Below are 19,001 nucleotides of genomic sequence, written 5' to 3'. Positions count from 1 at the left end.
GGGCACGCCACTGCTTAAAATATATGACAGGCAAAAACTGGCGCTAAAAAAGACCCAACCTCTTGCTTTTGGCGACATAGTCATTCAATACAATGAAAATGACTCACAATTTGGAATGTTTTGAAAGATAATTTGGGCTTTTGTTCAATAGTTAATAGATTCAAATTAATCGATTCGCGGAGATGACGGTTTTATTTTGAAATGCTCGGGCGGAAGGGTTGTTGCAGATGGCGGAACGCAGGCTGAAGTTGCTACGAATGAGTACAGGCTGAAAAGGAGTCGAGACTTACCGGTTACAACCAAGCCTCGCATTGGTTCATTGTGAAAGGTATTTATTGAATGTATTATGGACTCGGAAATGGTACGAATGTCCATAAAATGTTACGGAACTGTGTAAATGTTTTCTGCATGTAGCTAACGTTAGCCAACAAGACAGGGAAAACACCCAAAATGGCTGGTAGGTGTGTGACTACGCAGTGGCTCCTGTATTACCCGGTTTTCACAATGTCCGAACAAATACAGAAGGTATTCTATTATGATATGGGCCATTGCCCCAAGGAATTTCTATAGATTGTACGTGTGCGTTTTTGTAAGAGTATGAAAGGCAAATGTCAGACGGTGTCTACGCTGTGCAGGCCTGCAGTCAGACGCCATGCAGGGGCTCGTGCAGCCTTCAGCGCTTATTTCATGAACTTATATTCGAACATTAGCACGGTAGGAAAACTGCCCGAGTAATGTCCGGATGCTTCTGTAAATATCTGCTAAACTGCTAAACTAAATACAGAGTGAAGGTAGGCTGTATTCACAGAGATGTCCCACAAACGAAACATCAGCTTCCAAGCCTTCGCTTCTGAAATGCTCACTCACTGTTACTGGTGGTTCCTCTGTTCGTGCAGGAATAGTCGTTCACTTCTTCTGCACAAAGCTCTAGTGCTACACAGGGTGAAGGCTATCGAGTAACGTTACAGGCCACAAAATTCAATTCTAGCGTAAGTATTAAAAGTATCTTGCCATTTTGAAAAACAACCACAAGTAGCGCAGTTCATCACCTGAGCAGCCATGTGACGAACAAAGGACATTGATATTGGACGCAGGACACCGTCGAAACCTCAACAAGAAATGTTGTCAGACAGCCCATAATGGTAAATTGCACATTTTTAACACCTGATGCCGAACAAAACACACATATATTAAGCTTCGAATGAGAAGTACAAATGTCAGGGGAAGCTGTGTAATAACTTAAAACTAGAATCCAGAAGTTTTTTTTTTTTCCCTAGGGATACAAGTTGTGGATCATTTTGCTTTGAATAGCCTCACAGCTTTTAATTGATGACTGTTAGTCAGTTCTGTGTGAGCAGAAGTCTGCTCTCAGGCCATCGTTGTTGCCAGTGACATGAATTGTAATATTCTTATTACAATAAATTATCCTTATTTTAAGCTAACGTAAGGTTAAGTGATAGGTAGTCTTGAATTTAAGCTTACTTATGTCAGGTCAAGGAAAAAAAATTACATTATATGTATATATATATATAACACATACACAACAGTATGCAAAAGTTTGGGCACTCTTGGTCAAAATTTCTGGTTCTTTGAGTATCTAAGCAAGTAACAGATGACCTGATTTTGAAAAATTAAAGATGACCTATTTCTCTAGTGTTTTATACAAGATGACTTGTTCCCCTCTGTCTTTTACAGTTTCAAATAACAAAAAAGGAAAAGAGCCCAATGCAAAAGTACGGGCACCCTGCATGGTCAGTGCTTAGTAACAGTCCCTTAGCATCACAGCTTGTAAAAGCTTTTTGTTGCTAGCAAAGAGTTCCAGTTCTTGTTTGGGAGATTTTTAGCATTTCTTCCCAAAGAAAGCTTCCAGTTGTATGGGATTCTGTGGCTGTCTTGCATGCACTGTGTTTTGGAGTCTGTCCACTGATTTTTGGTGATGTTTACATCAAGGGACTGAGACAAAACCTTCACCTTGATCCTTTTGAGGTAGTCCATTCTGGATGGTGTGTTTAAGATCATTATCTTGTTGTAGAAGCCATCCTCTTTTCATCTTCAGTTTTTTTTTTTTTTTGATGATGATGATGATGATGATGATGTGATGTGATGGTATTTAATTGAATACATTCTCCCCTCTACCAGTGAAATGTTCGTTGGGCCACATGCTACAACACAAGCCCAAAGCACTATCAATCCATCCCTGTTCTTGACAGCTGGAGATTTGTTCTTTTCATGAAATTCTGCTCCCTTTTTCTCCAAACCTACATTTGCTCATCGAGGCCAATACGTTTTATTCATCAGTCCACAGAACTTTTTTTCCAAAATGCATTAGGCTTGTTCACAAGTTCCTTTGCAAACTTCTGATGCAAAATTCTGTGGTGAGGATGCAGAAAAGGATTTCTTCTCACAATTCTTCTATGAAGGTCATATTTGTGCAGGTGTCGCTGCACAGAACAACAGTCCACCACCTCTCCTGAGTCTGCTAAATCTCTCTGAAAGTTTTTTGCATTGAAAATGCTGACTTTATTTGTCTTTCTGGCAATCCTACAAGCAATTCTCGTAGATAGTTTTCGAGGTCTTCCAGACATCAGTTTGACCTTCACTGTTCCTGTTAACTGCCATGTCTTAATTACATTACAAAGTGAGGGAGGGGCTGCCTGAAAACACTTTGCTGTCCTATTATAGTTTTCTACTGCTTTGTGGGCATCAGTTATTTTAATATTCAGAGTGCTAGGCAGCTGCTAAGAGGAGCCCATGCTGCTGATGGTTGAGATAAGGTTTGAGGCATCACAGTATTTATGAAGCTTTGAGATGTATATCACCTAGCCTCTCTTAACAATGATTGTGAACTTTGTAAAAGTTATGAGAGCTCAAATCTCTTGGGGTTGCCAAAATTCTTGTATGGTTCTCCTTTATATTTTATCCCTCTAAAATTGTACAAAACAAAAACAATACACTTGTTATGCTTAAAATATTGAAAAGAATGTTCAGTCTCTTTATGCCTTTTGTTTGTCTGGACAGTTTGTCTTCCTCTCATGTAACTATTCACGTTAACAGAAATTTTGACCAGGAGTGCCCAAACTTTGTAATGCCACTGTAAAATATATATTTTTTAAGGTACAAGTTTGCAAGGCTGTATCGCACAGATGCAACTGCATTCATTTTTATTCATCACACAGGTTGATTTTTGCCCAACACATGCAACACATCGCATTTTATGGTCCTCTTCTCGGATTTGATGTACCTTAATTCTCTGATTTGATGTGTTGACCATTGTGTAGTGTGCATGTACATCTGTGCTGATACACTACAAAAACATGTCACTGTTTGTGTGATATGTTGCATCAGAAATCACATTTTGAACTTTAAAACTTCCATGTGCTGACCTTGAGTCCAGCTAGTGACCTACAGTTTGCATGCAGTGCTCTAAAACTGTCTGCTTATCCAGACCATTAATGCATGTCTGTCTTTTTAGAAAGATGGATGCTTTAGTTGTATTTATTCAACAAATTAAAATGCACTGTGAAAAGTCAGCACTGTTTTTTATAACAAGAACAAATGCAGAGGCTTGGATGTTGTTGCTTTGTCTGCCTTTTTTTCTGTTGAAAAATGCTTTTGTGTGGGGACTTTAGCTGTGAAGGGCTTTGTCAGACATTTCAGTGTGCCAGACATTTGTTTTTATATGCCAGATCTTTTCATAGACATAACCTTACCATTTGGATCATAGTACTGCATCATATCATCAACTTTTCCATTCTTATTCATTCATATCGAAAATAGCATGTCAACCTGCATGTTAGATTTTCTTCAGTCAAATGTTGTTAACTTTGACTTTGAATATTTGGACTATTAACCTCATTAACCAATATCTGTTCTCGTCTCAGTCATTTCTCTGGTTTGTGTAGTTTTGCCCAGCTTGTAAGTTCACCTTTTTCCTAACAGTTGGTGTTTGGTCAAAGGTTGCTCGGCTTGATCGATTAAAAGGAAACATACCCTGAGAGACTACAGAACGTCACCAAATTGAATGTGCACACTGACGTGTTTTGGTTGATTAATGACATACAGCTTATATTTCCACTGGATTTTACGATCAATACTGTATGACATAGAACACACTGGCAGGGTAGACTAATAAACCTATCTCTGTTTGACACGAGTGATGTTCAGTGGCACTTCCTCAATATCGCTAAAATATAATCTCTTTAAAGTCAGCTTGATAGATCTTGTGAAAGGTAAAGCCCAAGCTTGGCTCAGGTTTAGGATACAGAAAATAAGAGTCGGAGAATACTGATTGTAAAAATAAATTAAATGTTTAGATCTCATGGACATTTATCATATATGATGACAGTCTGTGACCACTTACAGGCCAACACATTTTTCAGGATGTTTAATTAATGCTCACTATTTCATTATTTGTGTGTTACTGGCTTATTGCAGAGAAAACTGCACTGTATCTCACTTTTTGTGTGTTTATTCTGAATCGATTCCAGGACATGGGAAGGATAATTTATAATTTGTAGATATTGAAATGTTGTCATGTTACCTTATATTCAGGGAAAACAGCACTATGTGTTTGTAGAATTGTAGAATTCTGCTGCAAACTCTTTGGCAAAGAGGCTTATGCCAAGATTGGGCAAAGTCCAGTGTGTTGTAATGATGAACGTGCATTGTAGGCTAGTAAGTATTCCTTGAAAAGCGTTATTCCATTTTTTTCTTTTTCTGTCAGAACTACAGTGTGTGTCTGTGTAGTGTCCCTGTAGGTTAAATCCACATTTGCTGTCGGGTTTTTGTTTTTTGCTCGTCATTGAATCAGTGTTACTGCGTTATGTTGCTTTGCTTTCTTGTCCTCAAAGAAAGGCACGGTGGGCACACTTGACCACAGGAAAGAGTTCTTGAGACTGACGTCATTTCTTAATTCTTGGCAAAATTTAAAGGAAAAACACAAAATGAGGACTGTGGCAACTTGTTATATAAAAAGAGTGCTTGGGGGAAAAAGGACTTCATCTGAAATCTACTTTTGAAATTAATTAAAAAAGCTTGTTCATCTGTAATAGTATATTTCTGCTTTCCACCTCACAGCCTCGCTGTGCACACAGACAGTATTTCGCACCTTGCTCCTACCCTTCAGTTGGAGCCCAGTGCAACACTCTCCGTCGCCAACAGCACCGGAGGGACCCATTTCATATTTGGACCTGTGGCTGGTGCCGCTGCAGTGACAGCTCTCCGATTGGCTCAGATTGAGACTCAAGCGCAGATTGCTCTCCAGCAGCTTGCCACTTTAGTGACAGTAACTGTCGGCAACCAGTGTCCCAACAACAGGTTTGCAGCAGCGTTACCTCCTCATCTGGCCCTCCTGAGTCTTCTCAATAGACAGCGGGTGTCAGCTGTCGGGTTTAACGTGGACAGAGCAAACAGCAGAACTTACAGAAACACACAGCAAGGTCTCTCAACTGTCATGTACCACCACTCTCAACAACAGGGGTCACAGCCCTTCTCTAATGGGCCTAGGCCGCCTCCTCATCAGCCATCTCCAAATCAACATCAGAATCGCCCTGCTTCTGATATGCTGTCGCAGGTGATGGGTTTCCAGTTTCCTCGTCCCACTCAGCTTCCTGATGAACTGGAGTCTGCCCTGGCCATCCGTGGCGCAAGGGACATGGACCACCGCCTCATTGACCACGTAAACCGACCAAACCAAAATCAGAACCAGAGTCCAAGTTCTAGGATCAGTCAACATGGAAGTTTTGGCTCTAACCCAGTAACACTTGCTGCTGATAATCATCCTGGTCACCAGCAAGGAGTAGACTGGTCAACCTACCAACCTCCAACTAAACTGTTTGCCAGTCCTCCACCAAGTGCTAGCCACCAGTCCCAACGAAACCAGGGACCTCAACAGCAGCCCCAGAGCAGCCATGCTGGAACAAACATCCCAAACTGGACTGCCCCTGTAAGTGACTCCCCGTCTCCTCAAGCCCGGCACTCCCATGGTGGTGGTGATGGTCAGGGTTTGTACACACCAGAGAGTGCAGGAAGTATCTTGGCTAGCTTTGGACTTTCAAATGAGGACTTGGAAGTGCTGAGTCACTACCCTGATGATCAGCTAACCCCAGATACTTTACCATTTATACTTCGTGACATCCAAATCAACAAATCGGGCAACCAGAAAACTTCCACATCTTCGTTCTCACGCACCGTCCATGATATGCCACTGCCTCCTTCAAGCTCTTCACCATTGGCACGTTCACGTTCCCCAGAAGTGCCCAGCCTCCTTACTGTTACACAGACAGCAGGTAAAGTCATTGACTATGGTCATGCCAGTCGGGCAAAGGATGAGAGTAATACCAGAGAGACTTTCAAAAGAGAGCAGCTCTCCAGCGAAAGGACAGTTAAAATGTATCCATCTGCCCCATCCTCCTCATCAGCTTCAAAAGTGGATAAAGCTGAAAGGCGGCAGGTTCGTTTGGAGCCCACTGAATCAAGCAAGCACGGAGACAGAGACTATCGCAGGACAAGTAGTGACCATCACAAGAGCAATCGGTCACCTGGGAGAGAATTTCCATCTTCATCCAAATCTCGTAATGTAGACAGAGACTACAGGCGTGAGGGACCCAAACCAAGGCCTTCGTCTGAAACAAGGAGTGAGACTTCTTCAAGACGGTCTCTCTCTTCTTCGTCTGGCTCAAAACCACACAGCAGCAGCAAGAAGTTACCTACCCCCACCATGATAAGTGATTTCTCAGCTGTGTCTCCAAAGGTGTATCCCCATACCTGCTCCTTGTGCCACATACAGTGTGATCAGGAAAAGGTGAGTGCCAACATGCCCTCGTGTCAATGTCTGTGAGGAATACCTTCACATGTTGAAAGTTAGTCTGCAGCCTTTCTTCACCAGGTAGTGGTCAAGATGAGTGACTCAGATGTCATTTGACTAGTGTGTTCCGTGGCCGCTAATTCCCATTTATGAGGGGTGGAAGTACAAAAATCAATTGATAAAACGGGAAGGGATGAAAATGCATATGAATGTGAAATGAAAAATAGTGATAAATTATCAAATGATTTGATGAATGATGATTTGATCAAAACAGTTCTTATATGATGATAACAGCCAGTTTCATCATTTCCCCTCCGCACATTAATCAAATTTCCATTTATCATTCAAGGAAATCGCAAGTTACAAGAAAAAATCTGAGTGATGGAAAATTCATATGAATTAATGGAATTGATGAAATGTATTTGAATTGAAAAATAGATAAACTTAATTGACATTTTATTTGAAACTGTTGCACGGATAATCAATTGTGCTGTGTTACTGTCAACTGTGTACCATTCATCATTCATGACCCACCCAACTGATATGTTTACAGCAAGCAATTTTTGTTACTTCCGCCCTACCAAAAAAAACGAATACACCCCCTCAGTGAACTGCTCGACTTAAATACTTAATTTAACTTATGTGTGTCTTGTTCTCAGAGTAATGATTTCACTGTTCCAGTAAAGGTCCATTGTCTAGAATTTAGTAGCACGTAGCTGTGAGGTTGCAGATTGCAACCAACTGAATTACCCTCACCTCAGTCTCCTCTACGATGGACACACAAATTGCTCTAAAGCCAATGTTTGTTTGTCCATTCTGGACTACTGTAGAAAAATGGTGGACAACATGGAAGAGGACCTGCTCCCTCTGCTCTACAATAATGAAAACATAATTCTAAATATTATATTCAGGTTTCTTCCAGTTGACCCTCCTAAATCCTGCACACTGGACCTTTAAGAACAACTATGATGTGGCGTGTGGTTTACTATCAGTTTCTTGGCCATGCACTTATTCTACCACATCTCCAACTTTTTTAGAGCTACAAAACATGTAGCACTGTGCTAACTCTGACTGGTAAAGCTCCAGTGCTAAAAGATAGAACTTTGGAACTGCTTTGTCAGATGGTATCAGTAGTTTCTCAACCACATGTTTTATGTTCAAATCTATTAAACTTTTTCACATAACCACAAGAAAGTGGTGAAGTATATACAGAGAAGTAAAAGGTCTTGCACTTATTGCTCATAAATGATGGCAGTTAAGCAAACCTTGATTCATGCAGTACCAATGTGTGTTGGGTTAAAATCCCAATTGCATCACAATTTTTTAAACAATCTTGGTCCTTCAGCCATTTCATCAAATAAAACTGTTGTTTTCTTCCTAACTGATATTCCATTGGTTCTTCCCGGCTTATGGCTTGCCCCAACATGTGTTATGATGATGATTACATCAAATTGGCAATGAGATTGTGTTTCATATGACATTTTAATGGCATAACATTTAACAAAGAAATCTGTTAAGGACAGTAAGATTGTTACCTAAGCTGCGTGTTTATAAATGCATTAATTTATAGAAATGATGTCTATGAGATACAATAATCAATAATTACCTGGCCTTTGACAAACAGGAAATTTAAAAAGTTTTTAACTAATGAGAGGAATTGCTTTGTTCTCAGATAAAATTCAATGGTCTGGTCTCTGGTTTTCGAGTGTTCTCAAATGGGGTTGTGATTGACTACATAGGAATAACTAAGTTTTAAAATGATTTGTACTGTACATCAGTGTCATAAGAGTAATTGCTTATAGTGGAGTGTGATTGTATTGATTTCTCAGGTTTGAATATCCAAACAAAACCATTTTGTTAACAGTCATTTCTATCATCCTATTTTTTCTCATTAAAAGATTCATATTTGTCTCTATAAAGGTCTCCCCAAATTTACAGAAATGTCATTAGGAAAACAAGGGGTGTAGCCTGGTGAATAATTTGTCCCCTTAATCATCAGTCATGTATGTCATGATGGAGCAGAATGTCAAGTGGGCTTTGCCAAAATGACTCTGAGGTTCTATCAGGTTTTTAGGTTTCCAACTTGTAAACCTCTTGCATTGTCTCAATTACTGTGAACTTGTCGGACATAGGAATTGGATTTCTTTTGAACGAAACTGTGGTAGGCTCTGACAGAAATTCCATATAACATAGGCAACAGATAGGTGGATGAGCAGATAATGATGTAATCAGTGGTTTATCCTCTTCAGGGCTTGGAACATAATCTGTGTAGCTTCTGTCCAAAGCGGTGTCCAGCTTGTTTGATAATATGATAAACAAATATAGCATTAATTTGTTTTCATGTGAATTTAAAAAAAATCCACATACCTTCCCCATTTATGTCTTTAAATCAGCAATTGGAGTAAGAGTTAACCTGAAACCAGAAAATAACTTGATTCTTGCTTTTATTGTTATGTGTATATTGTCTGCATATCTTCAAAAGCATTGTTTGCCTTTGGTTGCTATAGTATGGACAGGCAGGCAGGCAGGCCTAGTAAATACGAACCACATATCTAGTCTATTTAGTTAATGTATCTTATCTAACCTCATCAATCTGTCTGGCTAATCATGTAATTGTACATGTCTATCTGCAGGCATAACTGATGAGCAATGTTTTGGTGAGATGCATTATGGGGCAGATAATATAGACATAACGATAAAAGCGAAAATAAGTTGCCTCCTGGTTTTGGTTGAACTTCTTTAAATAAGCAGTTTGGAAAGATGAAAACAGGGAAAACATGAATTTCCATTCTCTAATTTGCACAAAAACAGGACAGTGAAAATAATGCATTGTACATTGGATGGGTGGGACACGGCCCCAACGTGTCTTAATAAATTAACTGAATAGCGTTTGCAACAAGAAAAAAACAGTTCTTTTATTTTTAGTTTTTTTTGTTTTGGTGCTTGTGGTCAAGGTTCACAGTCACACTGTAGGTAATGGAAGGTGGAATGGATACAGAATGGGTTATCGATCTGGTATTCAAGAACAAGAATAAGCTTCGTATTTCTGTTAGCAGCTGACACATAATTTGAGATGGGATTAAAGTAGTGGATGTTGACATTCAATACAGGGTTTTCATACTGTGTTTAAAATAAATGACACCAAGGAACAAAGGTCCCCTGTACTTCAGTCATTCACTGTAGATAAAATTAGACTTGCTTAGAATTTGCTCCTTTTTCTTATCTTCATACATGAAAAGTGAAGCTAGCTTAGTTGAGGATTGTTCTGGATTGTGACATCGTGCTTTGCTATTTGTCGTTTTTCCTCAGGACTGGGTTGACCATGTTAACACCGTCAACCACACTGCTGCCTGCAGAGACCTGCGCAACAAGTGAGGACATTTTTAATGTGCTGATGAAACCTTGTATCTGCAGTATATGTTCAGTATAATGTCATACTGTAGTTACTTAGATAAGCATTTTTTTAACAGTAGAACATGAGGCAAGAACATTCATATTTTATAAAGCTATTTTTGATAACAATGAAACACGGTCCAGAGATACTTCTTCCTTTTAAAGTATTTATGCCTGATCTGTGCCTAATCACTAATCCAGGAGATACAAATGAGGGTTCCACGGATGTGTTCCAGGCTACATGCATCCTAGTCAATAGTAATTTGCCTTGTCACTCTGGTTTATTCCACCATATCTTGAGAAACAAGTTTGTGGGTCTTGGGTGTGTTAAATGCTGAACCCCTTTCATGCTCATTTACTTTGGGCAAGCACAGCTTACCGTCTTACCATTGGCTTCTTTGTGGGATTGGCGTGAGCAATGACATTCAACCATACAATTGATGTGCAGGCTGTAGAACCAAAAAAGAAGCTGGTAAGTGAGGACTTAATTCTAAGCGGGCCTTGTACTACAAACAGCCATTTCACATTACACCAATATGTTCTAACATTTTGATAAATGCAGATTTTGAAAAGCACTGTTTTGTATTGATGCATATAATTGTATTTGGTAATTCTTTCTAAATACATGGTTGATTGACTTGGTTATTTGAGTGACCTGCCCACATGGACTGATAAGACACTAGACAGCAGCAAGCCTTAAAGCCCCACACTCCTGCAGCAGAAAAGAAAATTGAGGCAAATATTGAATACTGAAGTTCTGAAAATGTTGAAAACCAAGGTCAAGATACAATTTCATTCAATTCCCCATAGAACCTAATGCGCTTCTTGCTGACTAATAAATGCTGTTCTTCCTCTGAAAAGCTCATATTTCCATTAAAAACTAAACCAAAATGTTTCAAATAATTGGTGCACTTAAGGAGTATTGGAACAAACTAAAATATATGAGTGCTCTGCTGTTCACATTGCTTTCTGAAATGTATAATCTGTATTTTTTCACAAGTCTTTAGGTTTAGAAATTTTAATTACAAGTGTAGGAGTCCGAAGTAATTGAATAACATGTTAACAGGTGTTTGTGTGTGTGTGTGTCTCTGAAGGTACAGTGACTGGAAACCTAATCTACCAAGGTCAGTTGGACTCTTACGTTTCCAATAATCTGTTTTTAGCAGTGACCAGCAGCCAGTGGGACTCACTGCTGTGTTGGCGGGTGCTACACATTGAAAATAACTTGACAGTACATGTACAGCCAATCTGACACAGGTCTTATCGAGCTGCTGGTTATCCATTTGAAAATAGTTAGGTTTATTGTTTGAGATATCCAGCAGTTAACTTGCATCAGTGTGCTTGTGTTCCTTCTGCTGTGTTCACTGGTTATGTCTTTTAATGAATGTCTTTGATCCAGTCGGAGTGGACGATATGGCAGCCGGGCTCTGTGGAATCCCAAGGATCACTCTCCATCCCATTCCATGTCTAGATCCCTCTCCTCTTCTCCTACCTCAAGTCCCCCTCACAGTAAACACAGGATGGGGCCCCATTCCCACAGGTTGCACAGGAGACCTTATTCACCCCACCATCACCCTCGCCACCAATACTACACAGGTAAAGCACATCCTAGAGGGTAGGCACCACATGTACAAAGTGGGGAAATGTACAACTTAATAGAGGAATGCCAATGATGTTAATAACATGAGAAGAATAATTTAAATTTGAACATTTTTGAATGTTCACCTCCAAAGTTAGAGTTAATACAAAGAAGTCTTGAGCTGATTTGCAAAAGTGGTATTGGACTATTCAATGGATGTTGTCATTTCTAGATATATATTTTCTCTGGGAAATCTATTTCCAATCCATCGTTTATTGTAAGCCTTGGTAGTGAAGGTTGGTAGCGAATGTTGACCAATAAATGACTCTGACATCCGTAGAACATGATGTTAACTCATTACAAAGTAGACAACACATCTGCCGCAAACACTTCAAAAACAGGAGATCTTAAAAATCTACATTTACCAGCAGAAGTATAGATATTCAATTTTCATTTCATGACAACACATTTGTTCCAAAAACTGTCTTTGCTGGGGTGATATGAAGGTAATAAAGTACGTATGTATAGATTTGAGTTTACTATTACAGTTCTTCCTCGGCATTGAGGAGCAGCCATGTGTGGGCTATAGCTTTTTTCTGGTAACACTTGTTGACTTCTTCACAGAATGTTTTGTTTGTACGCCCACTGACATTTCAGAGAACAGTTCAGTGAACAGTACGTTGAGCATGAACGCCTCTGTCCATCTGCAGAGGCCTGCACCTCGGTGTCTTGCATAAGCATAAACAAAGCTTTAGGCTGTCAGGATGCCCCAGTCAGCATGTATGTTCACATACTGTTACATCTTGTTTATTATCAAGTTTTTGCAGAATCCATTTACGTGTTTGCATGTGTAAATAATATATCCCGGTTTCATAAACCTATCATATGCCTTCATCCCTGATTGGAAAAATCAAATGTACTCACAGGGTCTGTCAGAAATTTCCTTAAAGCACATATAACGGCTTTAAATGATCCAACAGTTGGTCGTCTTTTTATGTATAATTGACCAAATGTAATTATTATCTTTGGAAATATTTCTTCTTTTGTATATTTGTTGTTGCTCTTGTCCTCCTCTCTCTGATTCATGGTCTGTCAGCAGGGGGGTCTTCTCGCTTTGGTGCAAAGCATCCACATGATGATTCAATCAAGTACTCCTCTGACACCAACCGACATTCATCCTCCTTCAAGGCGGGTCACATCCCCAGACACGGACCATTACATCCGTCCACCAAACTTGTCAAGAGCGTGACGAAACCTGGAACCAAGACAGCTAAGATGGCAAGTGCCAAGGGCGCTGGCACAAGGGGTGCCTTTCTCTTTAGCTGTGTAAAGCTTGACAGAGAAGATTATTGTTTTGGATCAAACTCTGCCACGATTTCACCGCTAATTGTGTAAATTTGAATGAAGAGATTGAAGGGTAGACCATACAGATGTTTTGGAGTGTGAGAATTCAGAGCTTTCTCTTTAGTCCTGAGACAGAACTACACAGTAAATGTTACATGTTCTATCAAAGCAAGCACTTTTATTTATTATAAGAAGGCTGCACGATATATTGTTTCAGAATTGACATTGCAATGTGCTCATGTGCAGTAGTCACATCACAGGACGCACAACGTCAAGTAAGGCAAATTAAGTCAAATACGTCACGATACAACTTTTTTGCTGTTTGATACAAAAACAAAACATTTTTTATGACCATTGAACAATAGTTCATTGATATTGCATTATTGAGTTCAGTTTAAGGGTTCTTGGATACACAGACTTTGATCAGCTCCTGGTGTGCTCTGGTGAAGTGGTGCACTTCATCAGTTTATCAAACTGTCAAAGCATGTCCCACTAGTCTGCTACCACAACCTGAAAAGCGCTGCCTGTTTTGGTTGTTTGATGAAGTGCTCCCCTTCAGCAGAGCACAGAGTGAAGGGATCACTGTTCATGTGGAGTCTGCTGATCAGCTGTCTGTAAACCTGCATGTGACGCAGCTGCTGTCACAGATTATGTCGCCAGGATGCTGAAGGCAGGCATTCATTTAGGTGAGGTGGCTTGTGAGTGCATGTATTCCGGTTATCAGCGACATAAAGTACCCAAATGTATATCTGTACGTGAATAACACAGTATCGTGCAATCCTAATTCCAAATATGAATATTGTTGAGTTCTCTGCTCTGAGTGTAGCCAGTTACAACCTTACATTATCGGAATATTTCCAAGAGCAGCTGAATGTTTGATATTAGTGCAGTAGATACTAGCTGGTAAACCAATTTTAGGTTTTTGCCAATTAATATTAGCATTTGTAAGTAGTTATTTATGTTCATAAAGTTTATGGTTGGCAGAGGCTGATTTCTGGCGCAGTCCTGGAATAAAAATTCACAGATTGGTACTTGATCAAAAAGGTATAATCTTGCATTAGTTTTCCTGTGGTTGACTGAAAGTGGATATCTCCTAAAATGTGCTGTTGTTTTTTAGTCTGCCAAGCCTCCACCAGCCAAGAAGAAGAAGAAGACAGTGGCTCTAGCCTCCCAGGACTCTTCTGTCGCAGATCGGCTGGTTTATCTGACGGGCATCCCAAAGGATGCGTCGGAGCAAGATGTTACAGACTTGGTCGGCTCCTTTGGCAAGATCAACAACGTGATCCTTATGCCGTGCTCAGAGGAAGAGAGTGAGAAGGGCGAAGGGCAAAAGGTGAGATTCAAGTGTAGCATAACGGCTGCTGATGCATTGTGCAAAAAAAAAATGTACTTTTTAGATTTTTCACAGGTTTCACAGGTTTGATGTTTGTTCAATAACAGATGATACCAGATAAAATCGATATTTTGCCTATTTTAAGGCAGGACAGATAAATAAAAAGAGAAGTACAAAACCTTCAGACAGGCATGGAGTCCAGACACCCCACACAACCCATAAACAGACAGAGACACCCAACCTGAAGTAGTTCAAAAGTTGTTTTGTCCATTCATTCATTATTTGAAGCCTATATACTGATGTCATTTCTTAGTAGTACAAGTAACAATTACAAGCCACATCTGTTTTGATAATAGACTTTTTTTTTATTTCACTTTTGCTTTTTGCTGATCCAGTGAATATTATAGACAGTAACATACCATGTTTCAATGATTCAATTCAATTTGGCCATTGCTTTCACAGGTTTTATTGTAGCAAAATAAGCCAAATCTATATTTTCAAAATGGAATGTGGCTTATAAGAAAGACATGTAAATGATGTTGGTCTCTCCACCTGTCACTTGTAAGTCCTAAAGTGGATCTGTTAATAAGAAAATGTCCTGTGTTGTGTAGGCTGTGTGTATATGCTGTGCTGCAGAATGCCAATAGTTTCTGTCTGTCCCACAGCATCACTTTGTCACCTTCCTTTGTTGCAGGCATCTGTATGCATGGTTAAGGCTGAACACGCTCAGGCTCTGGCCAACTCCACAAGTCTCTCCATCAGAGACCAGCAAATAACGGCTTCAATAGCAAAGGTACCCTGTTGAAAATATATGCATGTGGCATTGTGCATATCCTTCAAACCCCATGATACATACAAAACGTGAAGCTCCTACAAAAATTGAATGGCTGTGTAGAGTGTATAAAGCAGCTGATAGTAGATGTAAGAACTGATAACCTGTTTGAAAGACAAAATGATGCTCTTTTAAAATCACATGTATGTAATCTCTCTCAAAATATTATCATTATTATCATTTGTTTATTTTTTTTTTTAGAAACCTGAGTCAGGTCAATCTTCTGATGCTAATAACAGGTTTGTCATCATCATCTGAAGCATTTTCCTTTTTAAGCTAATATGCTGCACACTCATTGCCAATTTCAGACCTGCTCTGTCTGCACTCAGCTATTTTTAATTCTGTCTTCACAGCAAACCTGCTGCAGAACAGGACAAAGGTGCTTCTGGGGAAAACTGTGGTAGGTTATCAAAAAGCTGTTAAGAAATAAGTCAGTGTTAGCATATCCACACCTATCATTGCCAAGAAATACTGCCAGTTCTGTAGCTAAGGCACATGCACACAGCTTTATGTCGTAAGGCTTTTACCATCTTAAGGTTGTGGTGTTGAAAATACAGAAACTGCAGCTCTGTTTTGACTTTGGCCCTTATCTCCCCCTCCTCCAACTTAACCCTGCAGGAGGTGAAGCTGAGCAGAAGACTTCGGGTGAGGTGCGTAATACAGACACAGACCTTGTAAAACATACTGTAATAATTAACTTTGTGTAATTTAGAACATTGTGAAGAGGCTGGTCAGTGTGTTGAGCCTCGTTCTGTGGCTCATGAATTGGATATATTCTACTTTATTATGTCAAATTTGCAATTTAGTTAAAAGTCTGTTAAAATTGGGCTTTATCATTAGTAATCAAATTTCACCCCAATCCAATTCCTTCCTACAGAAGGGCATGGTGTTGATCACAGGACTTCCTGAGAGTGGCTGGTCAGAGAGCGACATCATCAAGCTGCTCCAGCCCTTTGGAACTCCCTGTGACATAATCCTGGCAACACAAATCGGAAAGGTTGGTGCACACAGTTTCATCTGACACTTTGACTCTTTCTAGGCAGAAAGACTTGGGACACAACCGAACGCCAGTAATACAAGTAGCAGAAGCAAGTCCTGTGTATTTAGACATTATTGCAAGATAGTTGTTTTTCATCTGTTCATTAGTACCGTCACAGTAAATTATCATAAATAAAGACAAAATGATAATTCAATGTTCAATGTTGTTCAATTTTCCAAGGAGATTATATTATTAAACTTTGCTAAATCAGTTTTTATATCTTGGTAATCGCCCACTTTATATTACTGTACATACTGTACAATCAATTTTCATGTCACTTATTTGTGTTGTTATAGTTACACTTATTCTCTGGAAAAAGAGCTTAATCTTGTCTGCTTCACCGAAAAATTTAAAGTGCCATAAAGTCACATGAAATTTTGACAAAATAGACAATAAAGCCACAAATGAAAGGAAGCTGCCGACATGGTAACAGCTGTATTTTCACACATAGTTCATGGGAAGCAGCATGAGTGCAAATGACTGTGCTGACATCACGTAAGTGTCTGTTCCATTGCTAATTAAATCTGAGACCGAGCAGCAGTAACCTGTTTTGCAAACTGCTCAGCCTCATTGAAAGATCAGTCATCACCACAGGCCTAAGTACATAAGCCTGTAACCATACCTACACACTGATATAACAAGAGAGAGGTGGGGTGGGGGGTGAAAATGGCTAAGTGCAGGATTTTCACGCCTTCAGAAAACACTGAGCCATGAATTTTATGTGCTGTTACACCCCTCTCCATAATGAGTGTGTTCATATAGAATGTTTTCTGTGAGAATTGTTTGGTTGATGTAATTTCCCTGGAGTTCTGTTTCAGGACAACTAATATCTGAACATGACCTCTTTGGTGGTTGATGTGCCCACAACACAATATAAAAAAAAAAAAACTTGTTTGTTTGTTAGGTACTTGTGTCAGTTCCAGACATGGAGATTGCTCAAGAGATAGTGAAAGTCAACACCTTTATGCCAATGAAGATGAACGACTCTGAGCTCAAGATGACGCATCTCAAACAGTGTATCGGCCTCAGCACACCGGTAGGGCTCTCATCACTTACTCAATTTTCCTTGACAGTGTACTGATCATCTTTTCTCCTCTGTTGCTGTCTAATATTGGTTCTTTGATATTGTACTTCAAATGAGATATTTCAGTTACTTCGTGTACAGAAATTAAATATCGTGTTTCCCTTTTTGTGTTGTACAATGAACTTTAAGCAATAACTGATAATTAATACTAAAAAAATCTTTACCCAGGTGGCGCTCTACAATCTTCTGATGGGATCAGTGGACCCATTAGTGAGTATTTTTACCAACACAGGTACTTGCCAAGTGTATTTTATTTAACAACGACAGTGCACATTAAAGGGGCCACATTATGCTCATTTTCAGGTACATACTTTTATTTTAGGGATCTACTAGAATGCATGCTTAAAAAAACATGTTTTCCTCATACTGTCCATTACAGCAGCACTGCTATTCTCTGAAACACTCTTGTTTTAGCTCCAGTCCTCCTTAAGTCCCTCCTCCCAAAAAGCCCAGTCTGCTATGATTGGTTGGCTCACATAGGCTTGAGCAGACATTGCTCTCCTTGTTTCCCTGTCAACTCTGCTGGTGTTTTTAGCTTCCAACTAGCTGCACCTCTACCGTGAACATCACCACAGTAACTGCTTCTGAAATAAAAACTTCACCCCGGCACGTTTGAGCAGGAATCTGATCCATATTATCCTCGGCCTCACTGCCTAGTGGGCCGCTAATATGAGTAACCCTCTGAGGTAGTCTACAGATGTAGTCGCTCAAACTCCGTACAGAAAGTAGTTATTATGGAGGACTTGGGGACAGATTATAGAATACTCAACAACTGGCTTTGGCAGAAGTCTGTTTAGCCCGACTACTGTTCTAGTTGATGTAGTAAATTTGTCAAACATGTATAATCTGTGTACCTATAACTAATTAATGATTGATGATTAATTATTGCATCGCTGCACTGGTAATTCATGAGTAGTTATGTAGTGGCCAATAAGTGACAGAACGTTCCATTGCATCCTGCAGGAAACTGCTGTCCCAGTAGGCTGGAGCAGCCTGTTGGTGATCAGTAACGTTCCCAACACTCCGTCTGGCTCCTCTGAGGTACAGAAGCTGGTGCGACGCTTTGGCACCGTCATCAAGACCCTAGTGCTCAACAGTATGGTGAGGGCTGTTTGTCTGTGCAACTGCAACCATTGTAATCCGTTATGTCCTGAATGTCCCTGCCCCCAGATGCAGTTAAATCCTGGGTTGAAAATCCGTATGCATCTAAATCTGACATGTCTCAACTTGTTATTTATCAGGCAAAGAAATCTCCCAAGCTGTTAACATGTTATGTCTCTTCCTGCTCAGGTCATTTGTGAAATGGCAACTGCAGCCATGGCCCTGTCTGTTTACAAACGTTTCCAGACGTTCCCATGCATCATCCAGAACAACCCTCTGTTCTTCTCCCGTAAGCCTGACCCCAAAGCCAACACACAGACCAAAATCATCGCTGCATACCTTGAATCAACCGAGGTCTGTATCTTAAAATACTTGATTAGCAATGATTGTCAAGAATTGTGGAGCATCCATTGAGACATATTTTAATCTTCTACTGGCATTAATTTGTGCTGCTTTAACTTGTATCAATCACCTGAGTGCTCGTGCCTGAT

General features: G+C 39.9%; 1 protein-coding gene across 3 annotated transcripts in view; it reads left to right on the top strand.

Annotated features, from left to right (window-relative positions):
• Window positions 1-217: 217 nt before the first annotated feature.
• The window catches only part of LOC143319756 (uncharacterized), a 210,441-nt gene continuing 191,657 nt past the window's right edge, over window positions 218-19,001 (top strand). For 2 of the 3 annotated variants that reach the window (XM_076728950.1, XM_076728948.1), the window contains exons 1-16: window positions 218-328; window positions 5,077-6,802; window positions 10,115-10,176; window positions 11,293-11,322; window positions 11,598-11,794; window positions 12,874-13,055; window positions 14,239-14,454; window positions 15,149-15,247; window positions 15,488-15,525; window positions 15,640-15,686; window positions 15,905-15,936; window positions 16,164-16,283; window positions 17,230-17,361; window positions 17,578-17,619; window positions 18,373-18,510; window positions 18,700-18,864. In XM_076728950.1, the coding sequence (XP_076585065.1) occupies window positions 5,453-6,802; window positions 10,115-10,176; window positions 11,293-11,322; window positions 11,598-11,794; window positions 12,874-13,055; window positions 14,239-14,454; window positions 15,149-15,247; window positions 15,488-15,525; window positions 15,640-15,686; window positions 15,905-15,936; window positions 16,164-16,283; window positions 17,230-17,361; window positions 17,578-17,619; window positions 18,373-18,510; window positions 18,700-18,864 (2,850 nt within the window). In that variant the 5' untranslated portion in view covers window positions 218-328; window positions 5,077-5,452. The remainder of the gene's footprint in view (window positions 329-5,076; window positions 6,803-10,114; window positions 10,177-11,292; window positions 11,323-11,597; window positions 11,795-12,873; window positions 13,056-14,238; window positions 14,455-15,148; window positions 15,248-15,487; window positions 15,526-15,639; window positions 15,687-15,904; window positions 15,937-16,163; window positions 16,284-17,229; window positions 17,362-17,577; window positions 17,620-18,372; window positions 18,511-18,699; window positions 18,865-19,001) is intronic. The other variant, XM_076728949.1, reaches the window with a different exon arrangement.

This window comes from Chaetodon auriga, chromosome 4 (genome assembly GCF_051107435.1).
Source record: "Chaetodon auriga isolate fChaAug3 chromosome 4, fChaAug3.hap1, whole genome shotgun sequence".
Classification (NCBI taxonomy): Eukaryota; Metazoa; Chordata; class Actinopteri; order Chaetodontiformes; family Chaetodontidae; genus Chaetodon; species Chaetodon auriga.
Note: the sequence above shows the minus strand (reverse complement) of the source record. Positions and strands in the feature narration are given on the sequence as shown.